Genomic DNA, 19,811 nt, shown 5'->3' on the forward strand with positions numbered 1-19,811 from the left:
AAAGGTATTCTTTCACCTCTGCCAGTATTTATCATTGTGAAATGTCCGTTCTACAGTCAAACCTGCCTTTGTGACCACTTCTTCAGAATGGTCACCCGTTCTTCGTGGCCATTTGAAATTCCCTCCAACAAAAAAAACATGTATAATACCCTATGCACAAGGACCACCTGCTTGATGTGCTCTGCACCCATCAAAATTACCTTACTTGACCCAATTGCTGCTGTACACAATGGTCATTGTTTTATGAGACAAAATATTATTCGTCGTTACAATTCCGGGTTCCATGAACAGGTGGTGGGCAGCTCAATGACTCCTGATATTGAGCAGCCCACTCCCATTTTGATAATAATGAAAATGAAAAATTTTAAAATGCCATTGGCATCTCAGTGCATTTTCCGTTTTTGTTTGTTTTGATAACTTTGTAAGTTGTTGAAACGCAGGTGGTTTACTGCTTGCTGCTTCCAGCTACGATAATGGACTATCTGATCAACACCTGATGATGGCATCCATGCCAAGGTGTCGGCAAACATCGTAACTCGGTGTTTTCCAAATGTGTTGGGAATGTTGACCAACTTTCATTGATGAAGGTGCCTGGCTGTGAACAGAATTATGTACAGTTAACTTTTAAGACATATAGTTTGCATGGACCTTCAAGTTTATTTTTCAATTTTGGGTTACTCTTTTTATGTATACAAGGTCAAGACTTGTGGAAGAGCTAGTACTCTCAACAGATCAGGATGCAACAGAAGAAAAGGAACGAGAGAGAGAGAGAGAGACAGAGACAGAGACAGAGACAGAGACAGAGACAGAGACAGAGACAGAGACAGAGACAGAGACAGAGACAGAGACAGAGACAGAGACAGAGACAGAGACAGAGACAGAGACAGAGACAGAGACAGAGACAGAGACAGAGACAGAGACAGAGACAGAGACAGACATGAGAACACAAACAGCATGGTCGAAGGACAAAATAGAGAGAGCCTTGGACAACTGAGAGGTAGGGGAGGATGCATGGGGTGAACAAGATGGACACAGAAACAAAAGACAGGAAATTTGTAAGGTGGGCTTTGGGGGCGGGGGGGGGAGTGGGTTTGGGGGGGGTTAATGGGGTTCTGAAGATATCATGGTTTTGAATTGGGGATGAGCTGAGATGGTGGTAAACAGTTATCTTGAAGACTTGAAGGGAAGAATGACATTGAAGACAATGTGGAAGTTGGTTATACTTGCGGGAAAAAGAAGAGAAACAAATGAGTGGAGGTGAGCCGTGAATCTAGATTTTAGGGGTTCCTCAGAATCGGGTTGATGTTGGACCATGTGTGCCCTGGAGAAACCTGGTGGAGACAAAACATGGAAAGAGCAGAGGGTGCAAGACCAGAGAGGAGCAAGTAGAAGACAAAGCGACCACCGACCTGTCTGCAATGGGAAAGTAAAAGGCCCATAGACTCAGCTTCGTTGTGGGGGATTACAATAATCTTAAAGGTCTTGATTTCCATGGTGACAAGCTGAGCAAAATGTGAGCCGTACTCCTTGTAGATGGAGCAAGGCCTTGTAGATGGATAAGAGTTCAGGTGTGCTAAAGAAAGACTTTGTGTGACGTAGGATGCCTTTTGTATGACACAGTGCTAAGGAAGGATTTTGTTCAATGCAGCATCTGGCTTTGAATGCCAATGATGAAATGTTGTTTGCCCAAAAAAGGTCATGGCTGTTCAGAAGACCCAGGAGTTTGAATGACTGAACCTCCTCGAGAAGATTGTGAAGAAAGTAGTTGGGAGGGTTTGCCAGACAGTCCTTGCAGAGAGAGAGAGAGAGAGAGAGAGAGAGAGAGAGAGAGAGAGAGAGAGAGAGAGAGAGAGAGAGAGAGAGAGAGAGAGAGAGAGAGAGAGAGAGAGACAGAGCGCAAGAGAGAGAGAGAGAGAGAGAGAGAGAGCGTGTGAGAGCGAGAGAGAGAGAGTGAGAGAGAGAGAGAGAGGGAGAGAGAGAGAGAGAGAAGAGAGAGAAGAGAGAGAAGAGAGAGAAGAGAGAGAAGAGAGAGAAGAGAGAGAAGAGAGAGAAGAGAGAGAAGAGAGAGAAGAGAGAGGAGAGAGAGGAGAGAGAGAGAAGAGAGAGATATTTGTCAGGATTGAGAGACCTATTCCAAGTGTTTGATCAGCTTGTGATGTTGTCAATATCTGAAGAGAGGGAAGAGGCTGTTGCTTGCCTATCTGAAGGATGGGGGATGTCATGGCAGAGGGTTGAGTCATGAGGAAATAGATAAAGGGGATTTTCCAGAGTCAGAGAGATCATTGATAAAGATTCAAAATAGGATTGGATCCAGAACACTGCCTTGTGGCACTTCAGCCTTCATGGGGAGAGGAGATTAAAGGATTCCATTGAGAGCCATATGTTGGCTATGAGAGTAGAGGAAGTCAGTAAGCCATGTGACAAAGTTGTCCTTGGATGCATTGGCAAAGAGGTTGGAGAGGAAGGTGAGATGCCAGAGAAGTGTAAATTTATGTGTGTAGTTTTACCTGCACCACCAAAGGTGGAAGAAGGTTGTGTTTTCACCCCTATCTGTTTGTTTGTTTATAAGCAGGATATCTCGAAGAGTTGTGGACGGATTCGGACAAAACTTGGTGGTCAGGTTGGGTGTGTGTGACAAGGAAGAATGGAGTCGATTTTGGTAAAGATCCGGATCTGGACACGAAGTTTTTTTTTTGTTTTTTTTTTGCTTTTCTTAGTGATTCTTCATCATTGAGAGATGGGGCCAAAAACGATATACAGCATGATATTTCAGAAAGTTTTGGACAGGTTTTGACAAAAGTTGGTGGATGAGTTTGGTAGGAGACAAGAACAAGCAGATTACATTTTGGTTCAGGTCTGGACGCAAATCTGGCCGATCAGTGGAATGCAAAATGTAAACTCTTCGGCCTGGCGGAGGTATGCACTCTACCAGGTGCCTTTCTGTGTTTGTTTGTTTTCTTCAGTGTCTTAGACTCATTGAGGAGCTTATACGTACATCACTTGCAAGACAAGGACATTGGTAGACAGCAGTGCACTTTTACATGATCTACAATGACATTGCTAGACAATGGACAAATCGGAACAATATATGGGATTTGAAACAGGAATCTTCACATCATGAGGAAAGTGCTTCGTTGCGAACACCAAACAAGCCGACCCAAAAACTTTTCAGATGAGATGTCACTTTAAGGATGATGATGATGATGATGATACCTTTTCAATCCCATCTTTGCAATATTACGGAATGGTTTCACATGACTTTCGCAAAACCGTAAAATAGCATCGTTCATTCCCAATGCAAATCATGCTAGGAATGATTCACTTTGGCCAATGACACTTTTTTATTGTGTTTTCTTTGTTTCAAGTTCACATCTGTAACATTTACGGGAAACACGAGACGCACACACCGCTGGATCTCAGGCAAGCCACTTTTGATAAGCTTTTCTTGTCTTGTCTTACCTCATTTTACTGCACTGCATCTTATTTACACACTTCTAACTGCCGCACATTTCCTCCTTCCCAGTACACTTGCCTTTTGTGCTTTTCTTTCTCCTAACACACTATTTCAATGTGCCATGCCGCATCTCGTGTGCGGCCCGCTTGCATTTTGATGCATCGGCTTTCGTTGACGAAGCATATCGGCTCAATATAACATCCATTTCAAACCATTGCTTTTTGCGCTGTCCTTTTGTTGCAGCCCTTTTGTGCGGAGATTCTGCGTTTTTTCCTTATCCGTTTCCTCTGATAGCCAAGAGATCATGGGAGGGTGAGGTTTATTTATTTATTGTTCTTTACGAGTTGCAGCACTTTTGTGCAAGTGATGTTCAGAAAGTTTACATGCGAGCCGTTAGGCTTGATTCGAGTCATAAAGTGGAGATTCTACCTTGAAATCTTTTTAAATATTTTCTCTTTTGGCTGCTTTCTAGGGCAAATGATGGCTGTGTTTATGTGTTTGATCGTGAAAGAAATCAAAGAACGTTAAAGGTACGTACTATTCCAGCCTTGGTTTTGGCAGCCAGCTCACTCATTTGCAGATGAAGGTTTTCCATATGTGATGTCTCATTAATTCATACAGGTTACCTGATGAAAAGTTAAGTTGCTTTGAGAAAAAGACCACTGAAGGCACCACTTAAGTCAAAAATTTTGCCATATGAGGAGGAGGGAGGGGGTGTCCAAACGTTTTCTCCCCAACCCTGAAGGAATGGTCCTGCACCAGCGAAGCTCAGACTCGGTGGTGTAATGGTGAAAGCGTTTGCTCTGATTCTGGGAGGTCGGCGGTTCAAACGTGGCCGAGTCCCACCAAAGACTCCAAAAAAGGTTACGTGCTGCTTCCTTCCTTGACATTCAGCATTTAAATGGAAAGAGCACGGACAATCCCCATCAGTTGGCATTCATGGGGAGTAGGAAATTCCTCCTAAGGAAATGCACCGCTAAGTGCAGTGAGAAAGATGGGGCCATTGTGATGGCACTGGAACCCAGAGTGCCCTGGGAAGTGATGTGTGCGTGCGTGCGTGTGCATTATGTCATACACGAATTCCTCTAGCGAGGAAAGTCTGATTCGTGATGTTGCATCGATGGGTTGACTGACGACACAACTGGGGTTGTGGATCTACTGATGTAGGTAATCTACTGATGTGGATCCATGATCGGGGTTGTGGATCCACCGCTTGGAGAGGTCCTGGGTTAAAAGGATCGAAACTTCGAGGAAGAAAGCCCAGCTGATTATCCATGTGGTCAGGAAACTATTCAATTGCTCACAGGTTAAGGTTCTTACTTTAGGGAAGGGAACTATGTTTTGATGTTCACAATTGAAATGAAGTTGAATATAAGATGTTGTGCAATTAACAACTTACAGCAATTAGTTAAATTGTCTGATATTTTAGGAATAGCTGATACTGTACAAGTATGTGAGTGTGTGTGTACATCCTGTAAAAAGAAAGAAGTAGCAGCAGCAATATATGTTTAGCCTAATTATAATTGAGTGTGTCATGCCAGGATTCTTTCGACATGTCCGGGGTATGGAAAGCTTTCTTTGTAATTTTATAAGAAGTGCTGCACTTTTTGAACATGTGTCGCACCTACACCTAGTTCTTCTCCCATGGAAAGCATTAGTTGGCTACTAATTGATGACATATAAGGTGTACGTTAGGAATAATGCCCATATATATGAGCAGCATGTTTCCATGAAAACTTGTTTTTGCCTGTGACCATAACGGCTTGCCATCCACAGATTGATTCACATGAGGAAGATGTAAATGCAGTCACGTTCATGGATGATGGATCACAGATCCTTGTTTCTGGTGGGGATGACGCTGTGTGTAAAGTGTGGGATCGACGTTCGCTGCGAGAACAGAATCCTCAGCCAGTGGGCGTGCTGGCAGGACACCGTGATGGTGTTACCTTCATTGACTCCAAGGTTATAAGATGTTTGAAGAAGTAAAAAAAATAATTAGGATGCTATTTGTTTTCAACTCTAGACTTTGTATGTCGATCTGTTGGAAATTCAAGCTAAAAGTACAATAGATGGGGCTTTCCATGTGATGGAAACTCGTTTTCCATGTGATGTACAATATGTTCAAGCTCCTACTAAGCTTAACATATTGTTGATAAAAACGTCCCAATACTTTTGATAATGCTTTATATTGTACCGGTATATGGTGTTTACATTGTACTTCTTTTTTTCTTTTTTTTTTTGAAACGATACTCAGTCGTGGAATACTAATCTCTTTGAAGATAAGTGTCAGTGTGCATTGGCGGACAAGATAAACCATGTGTTTATCAACTAAATGTTGATGATAGTATGTTTATTGCCATGGGAAATGAGGTATGGTTGACTTGTTTGAGCATTCGCCATTCATAAGAGGGAAAAGCTTTGTTTAACACACTGAACGCCGGTCGCATTTCACTTCCCACCATAGTAAATGTACACTTGATCAACTTTGAGCTGATAAAATCCATTAAATAATCAATAAAGCAAAATTTGAAAAGTCAAGTGACACTTTTGTACATGAAACTCGTGTTAATTAAAATTTAAATAAGACAGATATAAAAATGGAGATCACCACATCCATGCTGCACAAGATCTCCCCTGCAGCCAAACAAATAAACCATATCGTCACCAGTATATTCACCTCCTCCATACACCTTATCGACATTCTAGATTATAATATAGTTGCTGAAAACTTTAAGTGTACTGTATAATGTTTGGTAAATTCATCACATGTTTATTTCTTATGCTTGTGTGGTACTACTGTGCTCCAGGGAGATTCACGGTACCTCATCTCGAACTCAAAGGATCAGACGATAAAACTGTGGGACGTGCGGCGCTTCTCACCGAAAGAAGGTCTTGATGCCTCGTGGAATGCAGTCACCCAGCAGAACTGGGACTATCGTTGGCAGAGAGTGCCCTCATGCTGTCAGTCCAACTCCAACCGAGTTTCTCTGCACAACTCTTATTCCTCGTCACCTTCCACTCAAAACACCACAACACTATATGTTCACAAGATTTAGAACATACACTGAGGACATTATTTCAATTCTGGTCTTCACTGTTATTTCCAGAAGACAATGATTGGAGAACACACTTGATGAATAATAAAAAGACAAATTGGAAAAGAGCAGAAAACGTTTTTCTTTTTAAAAAGCAAAAATATAAGTAAATATATCATGGGTAAATTGATATTGAAGAAACGGGTCAGAATATAACAAAATTTTTCTTCTTCTTCCAGATGTATACAATATTGATAATAATAGGAATTTGTCATGTAATTTAACCTTGAAAATCGTTTTGCATCTTGTTTAGTGTTTTTTTAAATAACAAAATATTTGTATTTTCTCGTTTCAATGAAAATCAAACATCCTGCAAACTTTCTTCATCCTCACACTCGTCTCCTACCTTCTTTTTCTCCAAATTCTATCCTCATTTTAGCACTGAAGAAGCACAAACTTCGAGGAGACACATCGGTGATGACATATCGTGGACATGGTGTTCTACACACGCTAATTCGTTGTCGATTTAGCCCAAGCTGCAGCACTGGGCAACGCTACATCTACACTGGCTGCTCTACCGGCCGTGTCATCAGTAAGAGACGAATGGAGATTTGATTGTGTAATCTAAGCGAAGAATCTTAACATTACACAAACTGGAGGTCACGTGGAAGGTTGTATGTTGATTACAAAAATGACAGGCACGTTGTGAAAGCATATTTACGTATGACTTGAGATTTGAACTGTACCTTTTGGGTGTTGAAGCAGTGCTCAAACTGCTAGTTTAATGGAGCTTATGGTCTAGTTTTGAAGACACATACACATACACACACTTTTAATCAATCTTATTTTATGGCATTACACTGTGCTGCAGTTTATGACCTGCTCTCAGGACGAATAGTGCATCAGCTGCACGGACATTCAGCGTGTGTACGGGATGTGCATTGGCACCCATATGAGCCCATCATCACAACTTCCTCGGTATGCCTATGAATTATTGTATCTGACACAATAAATTGCATACCTTCTTCCATGTTTTTACTTTTCTCCAAATTCAATAACTCAACAATAATGTGCGCAGCCACATACGTCGCCAACATATCATATTTTATTATAACCTGGTGTTGGCTTAATTGTCAGGGTGGTGGGCTTGGGATCCTTGGATCCTAAGTTCAAATCCCCCTTGGTTGTTGAATTAATACCAGGTGGGGTTGACTCTGCCTGCCATCCTTCCGAGGTCAGCAAAATGAGTGTCAGCTTGCTGGTATCCTGTGTCGGAGTGGCGACCTGTCCAGGATTGTGCCAATAGCCAAGGAGACTGATTAGGCAGCATCAACGCTCTGCACAGAGTATGGTCCCAATGGATGGTTGGATGGATGGTTTTGAGTTTGAGCTCCTGTCGGCCGTTTAATTAAGAACAGGTGGGTTGACTCACCCTGTCATCCTTCCGAGGTCAGCAAAATGAGTACCAGAACACTGGTATTAGAGGGCACTGCATCAGCGGCAAAGCCACACCCCCAGATAATGATGCAACCAGCATCCACAGGCTGAATACGATACCTATCTTTTATTATGTAAGGGAAAAAAATCCCCACCTTGCGCCCTTTTCTCTTTTCACACCCATGTTTGCAATTTATTTTTGTTGTCTAAAGTCTTCGCTCCTGGAACAGCAAGAACACAGAACAGAACAGCTAGAACAGAGTGGAAAATCAGGGGAACACACCAACAGCAGCGTCGAAGAGCACAACAGAGGGACGTTTGGAGGAAAAATGGGCAAAGAGAAGAACAAGAACAAGAGGAGGGGGAGGTGAACAGAGGACAGGAGAGGAGGAGGGGAAGAAAACATGGGGTGAATCAACTACATACAAGCTCATGCACAACAAATAAGGGGGTGATTGAACAGGAAGGGAAAATGGAGCATGAAGGAGTAATGGAATTAATAAATGGAAAGGTGAGTTGAGAGAGAAATTGGAGAAGACACAATAACCTGTAAAGGAAGGAGAAATTTGTTGAGCATAGAACATCATTAGTGGGGAACAGGTGAACAATGAGGTGAACAGCATTCATGAAACCGAAAGGAAGAAAGAGATTGAACAGACTGAGGAAGTTTGTTCCACCGGAGCGGAGAAACATTTGGAGCATTGGAAATAATTGTGGAAACGTACAAGCAATATGTGTACATAAATTATTATATTTATGATTAGATGGTAAAAGGATTATTGGCACAAGTGATTATTGTGGAAATGCAAAAAAAAAAAAAAATCATTTGTTTGTGGCAGTCGTATTTGGTACTTGAACTCTTAGCATTGTTATATGCACTTTAACAGGTAAGCACATTTGTATTCTTATTTATCTTGAGTTTCACGTGCCTCGGATCAACCAATTAAAAGTTACAGCCAATTTTCGATGCCTCCACTGGCAGTCACCAGAGGCATTATGTTTTTGGGTTGTATGTACGTCTGTACGTGCGTGCTAATTTTCTCTCTCTTCTCTGCAACCGCTTGTCCAATTGACACAAAATTTTCACCGTAGACACGACTGCTCATGTAGAATGTTATCTATCTATAATTCCAGCAATGTGTGTGTGTGTGTCTGTGTCTGTGTCTGTGTGTCTGTGTCTGTGTCTGTGTGTCTGTGTCTGTGTCTGTGTCTGTGTGTCTGTGTGTCTGTGTCTGTGTCTGTGTCTGTGTCTGTGTCTGTGTCTGTGTCTGTGTCTGTGTCTGTGTCTGTGTCTGTGTGTCTGTGTCTGTGTCTCTGTGTGTCTGTGTGTCTGTGTGTCTGTGTCTGTGTCTGTGTGTGTGTGTGTCTGTGTCTGTGTGTCTGTGTGTCTGTGTGTGTCTGTGTGTCTGTGTGTCTGTGTGTCTGTGTGTCTGTGTGTCTGTGTGTCTGTGTGTCTGTATGCGACCACCGTTTCTCGATGACCGCCGGTCCGATCTGATTGAAACTTGCCAGGAATATTGCTGGGGACCCGCGGATGTGCCTTTTCGAGGTTTGATATCAATCGGACGATCGGTTCCCAAGTTACGGCCATTTATCTGTCAACCAATGACAAGACACGGTGCTATGACATCACGAAAGACGTCACAATTAATGTTTATTTATTTATTTTTCCACGATTGACGTCAATTCTTCTTCTTCGTTTGGTATGACGTCACAGTCGACGTTGGGGACCTCAGTATGTGCCTTCTCAAGGTTTGATATCGTTCTTTATCCGTTTCAGCTGTTTCCCAAGTGTTTCCCAAGGTTTGAAAGCTGTTTTTTTCCCAAGGTTTGAATTAATTGTTCAAATTATTAATTAATCCCAAGGTTTGAATTTTCCCAAGGGAAACAGTTGTTTCCTCAGGGTTTTGAAGCTGTTTTTTCCCAAGGCTTGAATTAATTGTTCAAATTATTAATTACTCCCAAGGTTTCAATTTTCCCAAGGGTTTGAAAGCTGTTTTTTTCCCAAGATTTGAATTAATTGTTGTGCTTGGTAGACATTTGTGAATACATTTACAGAGAGAGGGGCGAGAGAGGAGGGGGAGAGAGAGGGAGGGAGAGGGGGGGCAAGAGGGGGGGCAAGAGAGGGGGCGAGAGAGGGGGGGTGTCACAATTCAAGAGAGGGGGAGAGAGGAGGGGGTGAGAGGAGGGGTGAGACTAGGGGGAAACTTCACCCAAATGTTCCCCTAGCCTTGGGGGGTACCAAGGTGTTCACAAATAATAGGTCATATAGTCTGGCAGCCATATTAGAGTGAATGAAAATCTTTAAAAAAAATTATTTCTCTTGAACTGCTTCATCAATCGACATGAAACATCACACTTCTGATCTAGTAGTCATGGGGAATATATTGTTACAGATTCGCGCCCGCCGGCGTGCTGACGGCCACGTAACTCGAATCGCGGCACGTCGCCCACCGGACGGACAATCCAGTCGTGACCCTCTCGGACTAACGCCGGGAACCAGTCACGGGTGGACCTTTCGGTCTCACCGCGATCGAGCCAATCAGCCCCCGCGTGGGATAGGGTTGCTCGCCAAATTCGACCTACCTAAGTACCCACACGGAGGATAGACCGGGTGGTCGCACCTCGCCGCAGGTCGACTTCGGACACGGGCCACTTAAGCGACCCGTTCCGTACTATCGGGATAACCGAGCGGTGTTATTCGTCGACCTCGACGGTTCGATTAATTATCGGGCGTATTCAGCCCACTACCAACCCTTTACGTGAAGCAAGATGAGGATTCAATGAAAGAAATGACGAAGCGAAGCGGGAAACAGTTCAACACAAAGCACATTTATTCGCGATGAACGGAAAGCGCACATATACAATTCCACCAAAAGCACATAGAAAAGAAAAGAAACACAATGCAATTTTACACAAAAAGCAAATGCGACAATGCAGATCTAATACCGATTACGCGAGCACACGGCAACACTTATACAATTTTACTTCACAGACGGCGCCGACAACACATACCCAAAACCAAGGAAAAGAGAACCCTCAAGGATGAGGTGGGCCTGAGGCCGAGACCGGGTCGGGCCTACCCGTCTGGTGATGAGACGCTGAGCGGCGATGGTGCCTCAACTCCGCGGGCCTCGCGGACAGTGTCTGGTAGGGGGTGGGAAAAGGGGCCCCCTTGGTCGCACTATCTCAGCGCGGGGGGAAACAGGAGGGGGGTTGCTGATGCTCGGGGTATAGAGGATTTCTACTCTGCCTCGAGTCCCGCGACGAGCGTCTCCACCTCGGCCAGGTCGCGCTGTCGGCCTCCCTAGTGTGCAGCTCCCTGCACGACGCGAGCACCCCCTCGTCTGCCCTCGCCGCCTCTCCACAGCTCCGTCCCCTTTGCTCCGACTCCAACGCACACGACGACGACCAACTCCTTCTTGCTTCTTCTTCCCAACTCCACCGACTGCGAAGTCTTAACTCTCTTCTACTGACGAACGCGGTCGCTTATATAAGCCCCGTGGCTTCGCTCTCTCATCTTTGACCCCCTGCCTTCGACCTTTCACCTCGCTCCCCATTGGCCCAAGAAAAAGTGGGCGTGAATGCTTTTTGATCCATAAATTTGCATATAGCGACCGCCCTCCAACGCCCTGGAGGCGGGGCCAAATCGCCCCTCGCTCACCGATTGGACGGAACAAAAGTGGGCGTGTGTCGTTTTTGATCCGTTTTTGGAGCTGAAAATCCGTGGTTTTGTACACGCTGTTCGGCGCGCGCCCTGCACGAGTCCAACACCGGTACCCACAAGCGGCGCAAGAACGGTGGCGATGCGACGGTTGCGAGGTGTGACGTGAAGCGGCGCCGCGGTGGGTGGTTGATGTTGTGGTTGGTGGTGGTAACAATGGCGGTTGGTCCAAAATAAAGATAGTAAAAGAAAAACGGCTATCCTGAAGAGTCGCAGCATGCATAAATGACATGTATTCCCACTAGACAACGGGTTTGGGCCTAACTACACATATACTTACCGAGATATCTCACCTAAGGGACCTGAATGATGGTTTGCGAATTTGGTAACCACAACACTATGTTTTAAATTTCGACCTGATCGGACACATGGTCTGGCAGCCAAAAGTATTTTATATTTTTGATTCTGGGTTCAGGGATTTAAATCAAACTTGGAACAATTATTATAACAAGAAAAAGAGCAATCAGAGATTGCAGGCAGTCACCAGGATTTCTTTTTTGTGGTGTATTTTTTTATAGGTTTTAGGGTAATATGGCTGCCAACCATGTGACCTTTGATAATATATGTGTGAACCTTTTGTTCCTCATGGACAGGCGGTCAGGTTCGATCTGTGACCTGCTACAGGTACCATGTAAACCTGTACTAACCTGTTCCATGGTCGGGTTGTCAGCGACTAAACCATCTCCCCCACCAGGTTTTCTGGTGAGGAGGGTGTTTGGATATGGACACCCAGCAGGATTAAAAACAAAACCTGTCAAAGGGCGGAGGAGCTCCTTCTGAGCCAACGGCCATCCATATCTAGTGCCCAACTGTGTCTGCGGACGTCCTCCTGCAGTTGGGTTACTTTTTATGAGGAGGTTGGTGGCAGGATTTGCACTCCGGCCTCCATAAAACCCTTCATTCCGCAAAACGTAAAAACGCAAAAAAAAATCTGAAAACCCACTCCGTGGGAGTACCTCCTGTGCAGCTTCCCTTCGCAGGGCAGCTCACCGGATGACGGGATTGGGGCAAAGCCTTCGGGACCCCCAATCTTTGATGATAGGAGGGAAACCACGGGGTAACATCCCTGGGTCAGATTGCGGGAGAGTGTGTCGGAGTGGTGCTGAGGTGTCGTCCACCAGACGGCGGTCTCCTTGGGTTAACCTGAGGTGGTCCCTTCGGGTGGGTGCCTGGAATGTCCTATCCCTAAGAGAGGATGATCACCTGTCTCTGTTATCATCTGAGCTCAAGCGTTTGGACATCGGGATTGCAGCTCTCTCTGAGGTTCGGAGACCGGATTGCGGCGAGATAATGGTGGGTGGTTACACCTACTATTGGTCTGGTCGCTCTGATGGTTACCATACCCAAGGAGTTGCTGCAGCTGTGTCCAATAAGCTGACCCCAATGATAATTGAGGTAACACCGGTCAACGAGTGTATTATGAGATTAAGGATTCGTCACTCCTGAGGTGTCATTTCCCTGGTCTCTGTTTATGCTCCGACTGAGGCGAGTGATCTCACCGTGAAGGATGCATTCTACGCCACGCTCGAGTCTGTGGTTGATCAGTGCCCCAGACGAGATACACTTCTAGTCTTGGGGGATTTCAATGCATCGACTGGAACTGATAGGGATGGTTATGAGGTGTGTGTTGGTCCCCATGGGTCAGGAACTATGAACCAGAATAGCACTAAGTTCCTTGACTTTGCAAGAAGTCATGGACTTAGGGTGGCTGGTTCATGGTTTCAGCGCCCACAAGCTCATCGCTGGACTTGGTATTCCAACGCTGGTGGTGTCGCAAAGGAGATTGACCATGTCCTCATTGACGGTCGTTGGAGGATGATCCAGAACTGCAGGGTCTACCGGAGTGCTCAGTTCCTCAATACTGACAACAGGCTTGTTGTAGCAACTCTAAAGCTGCACCTTAAATCCTGGAGAATGGTACCATCCCAGCCTAGGCTGGATGTTGGCAAGCTCAGGGATGAGAGAGTAGCTGAGGAGTTTGCGAACAGGCTGAGTGGACACTTGGGGGGTCTGGGTGCTTTGGGGGGTCCTGAAGAGTTGTGGAGTGCCTTCAAGACCACCGTCCTTGATGTTGCCGGTGGATGCCTTGGAGTTCACCGCAGGGCAAAGAAGAATTTTGTCTCTCAAGGGACACTGGATACCATTGACCAGAGTCGCAGGGCCAGGCTGAATGGCAGAGCTGAGCTGTTCAGGGAGCTGAGGCGTAAAACTGAACGTGCACTGAGGGTGGACAAGGAGGCCTATGTGCGAGGAATCTGTGAGGGGGTAGAGCATCACCTGTGGACAGGTGATTCTCGTCCCGCTTACAGGAGAATTCGCGCATTGCGTTCATCCAAGCCCATCCCTCGGAGCACTACAGTTCGAGCAGAGAGTGGTAGGCTCTTGACAGAGGAGTCTGAAGTGAAGGCCCGCTGGGCCGGTTACTTTGAGCGGTTGTACCAGGCTGATCCCCCAGCTGTCGAGTTGGATGGCAAGGGTGTTACAATCCCTGTTGCTGAGCCTTGAATCAACTGTGGTCCACATTCGCTTGTGGAAACACGGGCTGCGGTGAACCAGTTGAAACGGGGAAAAGCTCCAGGGATCTGTGGCATCCATGCTGAACTTCTCAAGGCTGGTGGAAATGCTGCACTCGTGTCATTGCATGCAGTTTTGTGCTCTGCCTGGAACACAGGCATCATCCCAACTGACTGGAAGAGGGGCCTTGTTGTCCCTCTCTGGAAAGGGAAGGGTGATCGCCAAGACTGCAACAACTACCGAGGGGTGACGCTGCTCTCAGTACCAGGCAAGGTCTTTGCTCGGATAATTCTCGATAGGGTTCGCCACCATCTGCTTGAGCACCAGCATCCAGAGCAGTCAGGCTTTACACCAAAGAGGTCAACGATTGACCGTATCCTTGCACTTCGTGTCCTCACCGAACGCAGACGAGAGTTTCGGCAGGGGCTGCTTGCAGCCTATCTTGATCTCTGTAAAGCGTTCGATTCAGTGAATCGGGATGTCCTCTGGAGGATTCTTGGTCTTCGTGGGGTACCACCAAAACTGATCGATCTGATGTCTGAACTCTACTCTGGTACTGAGAGTGCTGTGAAGTGTGGTGGTACCATCTCTGACTTATTTCCAGTTGTTACTGGAGTTCGTCAGGGGTGTGTACTGGCCCCCACACTTTTCAGCACTTGTATGGACTGGATTTTCGGGAGGATGTCGGAGAGATCAAGCTGCGGTGCATCGTTTGGGAATGTCAAGATCTCGGACCTTGATTTTGCAGATGATGCAGTCATCTTTGCGGAGACTTTAGACATCCTTTTGGGGGCCCTCGAAGTGCTGAATGAGGAGTTGGAGCTGCTGGGATTATGGGTTTCTTGGGTCAAAACTACGATCCAGGCTTTCGGTGACATCTTGGATGCTGCTGTCCTGTCTGTGTCTGTTTGCGGTGAGGATGTTGAGGTCGTGGAGAGATTCACTTACCTTGGCAGTGATATTCATGTCTCTGCTGGCTGCGAGTCAGAGGTCAATTGACGTCTGGGTCGGGCCTAGGGAGTCATGGATTCACTGGATCATGGGGTGTGGCGCTGCCGGTACCTGTGCGGGAGGACGAAAGTCCGTGTCTTCAGGTCCTTGGTACTTCCAGTCTTGCTCTATGGATGCGAGACTTGGACTCTGACCAAGGATCTGAGACGGAGACTTAATTCCTTTGGTACCAGGTCTCTTCGGAGAATCCTTGGCTATCACTGGTCGGATTTTGTGTCCAATGAGCGGTTGCTGAGAGAGACTCGGATGAGATTTGTTACCTGCATAGTCCGTGAGCGTCAGTTGCGGCTGTATGGACATGTGGCTCGTTTTCCTGACGCTGATCCTGCTCACCAGATTCACTCAGCGAGGGAGTCTCATGAGTGGAGGAGGCCAGTGGGCCGACCACGTGCCTCATGGTTGCAGCAGGATGACCATCATCTCAAGGAGATGGGGATGGGCCTGGCATCTGCCTGGGGGATGGCCAGACGGAGGCCCCTGGAGTACCGGCGGAAAGTGGACGCAGCGACGCGCTGTTCTGGCACATGCTCCCATACCTGACCTGACCTGACAGGCGGTCATACGTATAAAGTGTTTGCCTTGATTTGTTCAGCCACTTCAGAGAAGATATCGAAGGTTTTCTTTTTTTATCTATTTTTAACAATCTGCAAACAATATTTTTAACAATATGACAAGTAACATCAGTCAAGTGACTGATGACGTAATGAATTTTTTTTTTCTGTGGACCATTTTATCCCTAGATGACCCTCAAAATTTTTCATACTGATCAGATGTGGCGTTCTACAATTATGATGTCATAACAAGGGTACCTATGACCTCTTTTTAAAAATCACACTTATTCCCCATGAGGAGTACTTGCTATGTGCCAAGTTTCGATTTTTTTCCTTTGTGCGGTTTCAGAGATAGAGGTCCAAAGTTTTTCCGTTTTTCCTATATGGCTGCCGCAGCACATGAACTATGACATCATAATGATCATTAAAACATTCCACATGAGTAGTTGCACCAATGGTGAAAATTTTGTCTCAATCCGAAAAGCGGTTGCAGAGAAAAACATGAAAGTTCTGTGCGGACAAACAAACAAACAAACAGACAGACAAACAAACGGACCCAAGTGCAATACCCTCTCCTTTGGCGAGGGTAATGGTGTAACAATGTGGGCGGAGCCATATCTGACAACGTCATGATGTCGAAGAGTGCTCTTCTCGTTGAGATATGTTACAAATACGTCGCCATCTTGGAAAGTGGCCACCAAAAAGGTGTTTAGCTGTGGATCCCAGACGTCCATCACATTATTTTAGACATTACAGGTGTGAGGCTACCTGAAAAATACACTGGTGTCTTGTCACACTTTTTGGTAGTCAAATTTGGTCTGGCTCATGGATTACCAGCAGAACGGAGTCGCTGAAAACGTGCACACACTGCACATGCGAACGGCCTCATTAGCCTTCGTATGTCATTTTGAAAGTCGTGTATTGCATGGAATTCCTGCAGGACATCTCTCGAGATTGTGAATTGGGACCTGAAGGGAGTTTGATTAAATGTCTCGTGAGACATACTGTATCTCACTGCTACCGAGATTGTGAATGGGATGAAAGGAGGAGTTTGGAACGTAGGAAAGCAGGTTATGAAGAGGTAGGAGTAGGTGAAGGTCGTCATGGTGTAATATATTATGGTGGATAGGAGAGGGAAAAGAGTTAAATATTGCACCATTTTAATGTGGCAATGAAGAAATAGTGTGTAATGATGTAAGCAATACCATCTTGCTTTGGAGAAAGGAGGAGGGGAGGACAGAGTTGCAAAGAGGGGACATAGTTGGGAGAGAGGGGTTGAGGACTTGTGTGGAGGGGGGTTTCGCTTTGTGGTTGGAGGGGGTGTGGAGTTGTAGATTCGGGGTCGGGGGAGATAGTTGAGGACTCTCATTACACGGAATTCCTGTGAGCATCGCCAGTTTTTAATAATGTTTGATCATGGAGGATTTTTTCTAAATGCAGCCCCATACTTGTACTGATCCTTTCCCATCCTTCACTGTAAATATTCTACTGTACATTCTAAATTCATTACGATACCATTTTCCTCTTGTTTGTTTAACAAACCGTCCATCATTGTTGCTGAGCATGCATCTCCACTTTGCTCATCCTACTTTTTTGTGGTCCGATGTTCCTTCAATTTCTGGTTTCATTATCCTCAGTATTAGTCTTTGAGCAACCACATGTCATTGAAGCTTTATATCTCAGAAATTTCGAAAATTAACAATCCCAGTTTCACGTACCCTTTTCAGATTTTCCATAATTTATCACTTGATGTATTCTTCATGAACAAACCTTTGATTTCTGCATCCTTGTGATGTGGTATTCGGTTGGAAGAACCTTTGCTGGTTTAGCAATTTTTACTGGGCATTGGATTCACATCACAGATCCATTTGTGTTTATAGGCTTGTACCGTTCATAGCACTTGGAGACTTTATAATCTGGATAATCAGAATATGCCCAATTGTAGTAGTAGTCGCATTGAGTCAAATAATATCTCCCAGGACTGTCATATTGCACTGCAACACATAGTTCAGAAGGAGAAAAAAAGAGAAAGTACCTCGTCACAATGTACAAAACTGAAGAGGGTACATGCAGTGTTTTAAGGGATAACCCAAAACACTTCAGACTGACATCATCACTGCTTATGTGCAGTATTTTGTGAGGTGGTGGTAGTGGTGGTGTCTCTTCTCTTTAAAATCCTGCAGTTTCATGTAGGGGTGGTTCACACGTGATTGTGCTTGGAAGAGCATTCCACAATTTGGATCCAGCATCGATGAAGGAACAGTGACATGCATTCAAGTCAGGATGTTCTGTGACCTTAATATAAGTAAAACTTCGTTGCAAAGTTCCAAAAAAAAAAAAAAATCATCGCAGAGTTCATCTTGTTTGCCAATGAACTATGAACGTTTGCTCGATAGAGAGAATGGTTCTCATCGAGAGCGAACCATGGTGGAACATCAGTACATCTATGATGCCATCGACTCGTCAGATGTGGTTCCACCTTCCAGCAAGACGATGCCAAGTGTGGTGAAATAACCTTGCAATTTAGACCCTAAAGCAATACTGTACTCACAACAATGGCTTGGGGAAAAGTTCAGATGTGAACATTATTGAACTGAGGCTGTGTATGATTATTAAAAGATATATCAATATATTTAAGTCACATGGCTACAAAGCGACGTTATTGAACATCCCACAGCTGCGCATTGCTATACTACATTGCAAGATGAAAAACAAGGTGTGATGTCGTGGAAAGCAAAGCCAAACGCTCGCATACAAAATACAAACTACATTGTGCAAAGTCTTCCCATTTCTTTTTGATTTCCTCTGATGATATGTTATACCAATAATACGTTGCGATTATTATAATTTGGTGTTTGTTACGCCCGTAATGCCTGTGCATTTCCGTAATTATTTCCATTTTTGTAATTTTTCTCGTTATATATGTAACGTGTTTTGGATTGTTGGGTGTTGGGTTCTCCATGTGTACTCGCTGTGTGATGTCATGTCATGCATTTCTTTTTGTGTGCAGTGGGATGGAATTCTCGGTGTGTGGCGATACCAACAGCAGGACCTCGATGGAGTTTGATAGCAAGCCGTTATCGTCTTTTTCCATCTGCAATCTGCACAAGTCAAGCCATGAATTGTTTTCAAATTAATTTTGACACTTTAATCCTTTATGAAGCTTTTCCTGGTATTGCTAAGCTTGTTGTTTCTCATGTTTTCCAATGTTCTCCCTCCCATTCCTTCACCAATCCCCTGCATATTTCCAGCCTTGCTGAGGCTGATGTGAAGTCCCACAGGATGGTGCATGGTAGTTCACTTACCGTTGACCTCTCTAGTCCGGTTTGGATTCCAGACCCGACCATCAGATCGATGCCTGTCCGATTAACCCCTCGCAAGTGGGGTGTTAAATCACAACGTGTGATGTCCGGCGGATGGATGTTAAGCTGGGCGGCCCGTCTATTCGAATTAGTTGGTGGACATTGGATCCAACGTTGTCTTTCATGAAAAGGAAGCGAGTTTTTGCGAAGAGGAAGCGACCTTGGACAAACTGGAAATTCTTGCCACCTTCAGTTGAACATCAGACCTGGCAGCTGGTTCATGAGAACTTCCTCTGGCCGACCCCACAAGAAGTAGTCGTAGTGGTAGTGTCCGTAGTAGTAATAGTATTGAGACAGATGCAAGATGTGGGCTGCATTTTAATATATTTCACACTTTCTTTCAAAACAGCAGAATCGAAGATCTTTCAAGAAATGTTTGCTTCTCCTTACCTCTAGAGGATTAAAAATGTTTTGATAAATTTATGCAAGATTTTCTTTTTCATATTTGGGTATGTCAAGTGGCATTGCATGAGATACAGTTTGGAGGAGGACAAATGGCCAATTGTTTAAGTAGCATCGAGCCCATCAGAACTTCAGCACTTCTTCCTGTTTGGGAGACAAACGCCTTCTCTTTATATAAAATGTTTCCTGTTGAATATTGTATGTATAATAAATTTGATGATTTATTTTGATTTGTGCTCATGTTCTCTTTAAGAATACCTGTGTGAAGACTATGGAGCTTCTCACATTGTGTTATAAAGTAATGAGATGCTCAGTGATATG

At 44.9% G+C, this 19,811-nt stretch overlaps 1 protein-coding gene across 4 annotated transcripts in view; it reads left to right on the top strand.

The window, feature by feature from the left end:
• The window catches only part of DCAF11 (DDB1 and CUL4 associated factor 11), a 45,248-nt gene extending 25,528 nt beyond the window's left edge, over positions 1-19,720 (top strand). For 2 of the 4 annotated variants that reach the window (XM_085895395.1, XM_085895398.1), the window contains exons 7-14: positions 3,366-3,420; positions 3,698-3,766; positions 3,927-3,984; positions 5,231-5,416; positions 6,262-6,415; positions 6,929-7,081; positions 7,361-7,467; positions 18,737-19,720. In XM_085895395.1, the coding sequence (XP_085751521.1) occupies positions 3,366-3,420; positions 3,698-3,766; positions 3,927-3,984; positions 5,231-5,416; positions 6,262-6,415; positions 6,929-7,081; positions 7,361-7,467; positions 18,737-18,793 (839 nt within the window). In that variant the 3' untranslated portion in view covers positions 18,794-19,720. The remainder of the gene's footprint in view (positions 1-3,365; positions 3,421-3,697; positions 3,767-3,926; positions 3,985-5,230; positions 5,417-6,261; positions 6,416-6,928; positions 7,082-7,360; positions 7,468-18,736) is intronic. The other 2 variants (XM_085895396.1, XM_085895397.1) reach the window with 2 other exon arrangements.
• Positions 19,721-19,811: the final 91 nt, after the last annotated feature.

The sequence above is a fragment of the Eptatretus burgeri genome, chromosome 9 (assembly GCF_056783735.1).
Source record: "Eptatretus burgeri isolate ZD-2024b chromosome 9, Ebu_testis_v1, whole genome shotgun sequence".
NCBI classification, from domain to species: domain Eukaryota; kingdom Metazoa; phylum Chordata; class Myxini; order Myxiniformes; family Myxinidae; genus Eptatretus; species Eptatretus burgeri.